The sequence below is a fragment of the Musca domestica genome, unplaced genomic scaffold (assembly GCF_030504385.1).
Source record: "Musca domestica strain aabys unplaced genomic scaffold, Musca_domestica.polishedcontigs.V.1.1 33, whole genome shotgun sequence".
Lineage (NCBI taxonomy): Eukaryota > Metazoa > Arthropoda > Insecta > Diptera > Muscidae > Musca > Musca domestica.
In genome coordinates this window covers 10,172,017-10,177,464 of record NW_026712312.1, presented here as the reverse complement: position 1 = coordinate 10,177,464, position 5,448 = coordinate 10,172,017, and the positions used below count along the sequence as shown (strand labels likewise).

General features: G+C 37.7%; 1 protein-coding gene across 1 annotated transcript; it reads left to right on the top strand.

Moving 5' to 3' along the window:
* The first annotated feature begins 3,487 nt into the window (after nt 1–3,487).
* Nucleotides 3,488–4,628, top strand: LOC101896801 (uncharacterized). The gene is made up of 4 exons (XM_005176074.4): nt 3,488–3,695; nt 3,773–4,015; nt 4,069–4,166; nt 4,232–4,628. The coding sequence occupies exons 1-4, from the start codon at nt 3,618–3,620 to the stop codon at nt 4,449–4,451; spliced, it is 639 nt and encodes a 212-aa protein (XP_005176131.1). The 5' UTR covers nt 3,488–3,617; the 3' UTR covers nt 4,452–4,628.
* Nucleotides 4,629–5,448: the final 820 nt, after the last annotated feature.

Genomic DNA, 5,448 nt, shown 5'->3' with positions numbered 1-5,448 from the left:
ACGCACAAATTTTGTCCCCTGCCTCCCCCCTTCCGCCAGACGAGTCAATAATTCACCGTTTGCGTATTTTCCATTACTTAACCGTTAAGAGTAACCTCAGGCCATTGTAAGCGTTATTTGTTAGCCAAGTATGAATTAATTGTTAGAAGCCAAAAATTAACTTTTTCGTAACAGATTCCGTTTTGTATTTAATTTAAACGTAGCCACTGCTATTTAATTGAGATCCTTCGAGTCGACGGCATAGATTTCAATTGTAAACGATTTTATTTTATATATACATATTTTATTTTTGTTAACTTTAAGAAACGTTAGTGAATAATTTGTTCCTATTTATTGCCCGAGTCAATAAAGTAAATGCGATCAAGTATTAATTTTAAATTTTGCCTGCCCCCAACCCCACACCTCTGAGAAAGATATTCGACGAATCAGAAGCAACGAAATTAACCAAATTATGAAGATAGAGAGAACCTAACCAATTTAGAATAATAATCATAGATGACGCATGTAAACTAAATTTGTGCCTCGAAAAAATATAAACAAGAACATTTTTTTTTTATAAATATATATAAAGATTGTAAATAAATAAAAAGAAACTGTATGAAATATGAATACAAAGAGTTTTTAATATATTTTGGGGACCTAAAATATTTCATGGAAAGTAGTTCTGAATTGCTACACTCAGGTCTGGACATCGTGGGTCTTATTCTTCATTTTTTACCTTCATTCGGATAATTGTGGTCTTTATTTTAGGATGTATGCACTATAACGGGTAGCAAACTCTGCTCTGCATTATCTAAAGTAATGTAAAGTAATGAATAGAAACTTGAATGAATTTTCATTATTTCAAATATTTTTTTTTTTTTTTGAAATACTACTAGCGTTCCGGACAAAAATCGGACCAGTAGCATTTATTATGAAATCAATACAGATTTTTCTTAAAAATCTACATTTGAAATAGACAATTTGAAAGCAATAAATGGTCTGTTCCAGATCTGCAAGAATGTAAAAATATTTACAACCATATCCGAAATTTGCAGTCATAAATACACAGAAAGCAAACTACTAACCAATTATTTTACCCAAAAAATAAGTTATTCTTTGGCCGCTAAAAGTCGACAGGAAAGTGAAAAAAACCTGCCCAGGCAGTGGTACAGGGTATAATGTCTTTGTGATTTTCTCGTAACCTTTGACGATCTTCATAGAATTACATTCTGAGTCGATTTGTGTATGTCCGTACATGGAGCTCCGGTATATAATGTCGTTCGATTTCATAAGTATTGTGCACCAAATAGGTGATATCAGCCCGAATCAAATCAATTTTACCACAAACGGCCAGGCTCAGTAGAGAAGTATATCTGGTAATTTTGGTGAATATCGGTTAAGATTTGGATATGGCTTTCATATGTATATAGTTTTTCAATTTCATGTTTATTGCCCCCCCAAATGTTAAATATCGGCCCAAAAGGAGTGGATTTTGGCACATATGACCGAATTCAGCCTAGAAGCAAATAGTTACAATTTGGTGAAAATCGGTTAAGATATAGCAAAAGCTCCCATATATATTTGTACCAGATATCAGATACAGCTCAGAAATACCTCTGCCAAATTTTATCCATTTATTTTATCTTCTTCTGGATTAGTTTTATTTAGTATTTTAGTTTTTCTACATTTGATGAGAATATGATGTCATGTTTACTGTCATTTGGGTCTTTATATGGCATTTTCCTTTATTTTGGCCTTCCGACGACGACTTCCGACGATAGGTCCTTACATTCTTGACGGATATTGTCCTTAAGAGCTGAAAGAGCGAGGCTTCTTGACATAAGCCCGAGACTTCGAAGAGCCCCACAAAAGGAAGTTTGGAGCGGTCAAATCAGGCGATCTTGCTGGCCATTGCACACCGCCAAAACGGGAGATTAGGCGCCCGGGAAATGCATCCTTCAGCATATCGTGGCACGTGCCATTGCACCGTCCTGTTGGAACCGCATGTTTTCCAATCCCAACTTATTAAGTTGCGGCAAAACGAAGTCGTTGATCATTGCTTTGTAGCGCTCACCATTCACAGTAACCGTTTGGCCCGCGACATCTTCGAAGAAAAAAGACCCGATGACTCCAGCGAAAACAGCACACCATACATTGACTTCGAGCGTGTGTAATGGGTCTTCGTAGTTTACATGCGGATTTTTAGTGCTCCAGAAGCGTAAATTTAGCTTACTCGCTAAGATCTCTTCCTTTGTGGTGATTAAGGAAGGTTTGAGCGTATGTTAGACCCGATTGGCGGTCAGCAGCTAACAGCTGATGCACCATCTGGACTTTGTACGGAAACATCTTCAAATCTTGCACCAAAAGTCGCTGCAAAGGCCGTCGACTGATACCCGCACGGCGCTTCCATGACATTCTTGGTTACAGCAGCAATATTCTCTGCAGAACGGCCTGCCACGCCTGGAAGCATCTTTTGTTGTGCCAGTCTCTTCGCGGCGAGCGGCTAAAAGTCTCAGTGTTTCTCCAGTAGGCGTTGGATTGCCAGGAAATTTGCGACAAAATTCACGTTGAGCCTAAGTCACCGGCCGATTATTGGTCAAATAAATAGTCACTAATATTTCGCGCCCTAAAGCAGTGTGGCGTAACATTTTTTATTAACTTGTATTTCGCAGGTGTCTGCTACAAAAATGTCAATACAGAACTGACATTAGGGGCCAATAGTAAAATGTATAGCAATTTCTAACAGGGGGATTACTTTTGCGCCACCTTGTATATTTTCTTTAATTTTAGCCTTCTCGAAGTCATATCATGCACTCTATAGCAATAGTATTTGTTCCCAGAGGCACAAATGATTTCAAATTATAACTGACATAAATCTACTTCAGATAAATTCCCAATACAAATATTTAACTCTACTAAATATGCATAGTAGTGTAAGGTATAAAACAATCGACCTTACCCGATGTTTGACCTTTCTTTCCTTTCTTTATTGATTTTAATTAAAACATTGTGCTTTGACAGCAAAAGAAGATACCATATGGACTTATTGTGTTACCTTGTACGTACATCTTAAGTAATTAGACACACCTTTTCTCTTCTCTTCGAAACTCTTTTCTCAAAAGACCCACTACTTCTGGTACCGCCTGCACAAAGAGTATAATTTTTAAATAAAAATAACACTTATAGAATACAAAATGATTCCCCAATTGACTTTAAACATGACATATTTCAATCTTTCCAACAACGTTAGACGTTAGTATGTAGAAATATATGTTGGTCCAATTTTTGTACTGCCTCTTCCATAAAGGGCGCATTTCAATATGTATTATTAATTATATATCTATCGGCAAGTACTGTTTTACTCAGAATAAAATATAAAAACGTTGTTGAATATTTTAATTCATTTCGAAATTAGTTTTTCAATCTGGCAATACGCCCAGCCGACCATATGGCTAACGGTTATTTCTGTACTCCAATATTGCCTCCATCACCAGCTGATACAACTCGGACATGCGCAATGCCAGCGAAACAAAAATATTTTTTTTTTCATCACAACGCACAAATTGGGAAAAAACAACTTCGAATTTCATTTGGGCAAATTAAAATAAATTTAAAAATAAATTAATTCCAAGAAGATGCCACTTCTGGAGGACAGTGGCATTGAAAGTGAAGACAAATCATCGTTTGTTACCGAGGACCCTGACATGGACACGGTAAGTGGGAGAAGTGTGTGTTGTTTGGAAAAAAGAGATAAGGTATAAGAATTCATGGTGTGGCTTTCCTCGCACAGAGTACTCGATTGAATCATGACGACACATTGGACCATATGGCAGATTTGGAAGTGAGCTTTCGGGGAGCAATTGATTCCAAAACTACCTCATACAATGCCAGAGATTCTTCGCCCACACATCACAGTAGCAGTGACATAGAGGACCCCATTAAACCCCCCAACACATGTCGCATCTTGCAGCGGAAATTGGAATTGAAAGTTGAAAGGGCAAAGAGGAACTACACCCACTATCAAGAGGAGAGTGTAAGTGTTGTCAGCTCATTTAGATTCCCAAAATAATAAAAGTTCTCCCTCAGAAACGCAAATCTCAGTCGGCAACACTTATACCGATTAATCGCCTTCCCATACCTGGAGATGTGGAGCAAAAGCCTTTGGTAGACTACAAATCCGAGAGGTTAGTATGCCTGTATTCAATACTACCACCGAGATAACAACTACATCCTACCTTCCTCTTTCCAGTGACGAATGCGAGGAGATATCCTTCTTTCCATCACACATGCACAAAAGCCGTATGCGAAAACAAGCCGAGCTCACCGACACCTTCAGCATACAGGAAATGACAATCGATTCCGATTTGGAGTCGAACGATTCACAGAATTTGGAACTGTTGACGCCCCATCTGAAGAGAAGCTTTGTGGACTATCTGAAAACTTGCTTTTGCCTGCAACCTTCGAGTTAACAAAACGGTTTCAAAGTGCCGACAACAAAACTCTTTACTTGCTTCCAATACTCTGACATAACTAGCTCCATATATGCCCCCTAATAATAAAAAAAAGGTTTTCATTTACTTTAGATCAATAAAATTATGATCTCAGCAATCTCTATCTCTAGCCCCAGAGCGGAGAGTTGAATTTAATGCAACAAGTTTCAAATCACAGGTGTAAAGGGTGATGTATTAAGTCGGTTCCTCCGTCATTAAGTTTGTCATCATTTTGGGCCCTACAACGTATAGATATTCTTGATCACCATGGCATTCTATGTTCAATTAGCCATGCCTGGTTGCCTCTCTGTTCGTCCTGGAAATCGAAATTGTAACTTAGAGGAGTAGCGCTTTACACCCATAGTTTTTGTTGATGATCTGCTTAGAATCACGTTCTGAGTCCGTCTATGTATTTTAGTAAACGTCCGTGTATTTTAGTAAACGAAGCAGAGGTCGCATTTATAGCTCGACCAATATGAAACTTTGCACAAAACATTTGTTTGGTCCAAGGACGAATTCTATTGAAATTGGAGATAATCGGTCAATATTTAGACATAGCTCCCATATATATCTTCGTCCGATTTACTTTTTATTGCACACTAAATGTGAAATATTAGTCGAAATAGGATGAAATTTGGCATACTCAATCGAGCCTAGACACCAGTCTCAAATTTTGTGGAAATCGGTTCAGACATAGCTATACCTCCCATGTTATGCAACCAACTTCTTCATTCTAAGCCACTCGTCCGACAGCTGTTAAAATTATTCCAGTGACAGCTCATTATATTGTTTACAAGCGTACAAAACCATTTTGGTGAGAATTTTCCAGAAGAAAAGTTATTCAAAGCTATTTTCCAGAAATAAAGAATTCAAGCGCGATAGTGTGATTTCTTTATATTTGGCTGGAAAACCGCAAGTGGCTATCGTTGGAGCACACCAGAATTTAAATGTGAATAAATCTTTTGTGTCTCGTACC

Excerpts from the sequence above, each read along its gene's own strand:
- LOC101896801 (XM_005176074.4), top strand. The coding sequence starts at position 3,618 with ATGCCACTTCTGGAGGACAGTGGCATTGAAAGTGAAGACAAATCATCG. Across the intron at positions 3,696-3,772 it reads AGGACCCTGACATGGACACG|AGTACTCGATTGAATCATGA; the intron begins GTAAGTGGGAGA and ends TTCCTCGCACAG. Across the intron at positions 4,016-4,068 it reads CCCACTATCAAGAGGAGAGT|AAACGCAAATCTCAGTCGGC; the intron begins GTAAGTGTTGTC and ends GTTCTCCCTCAG.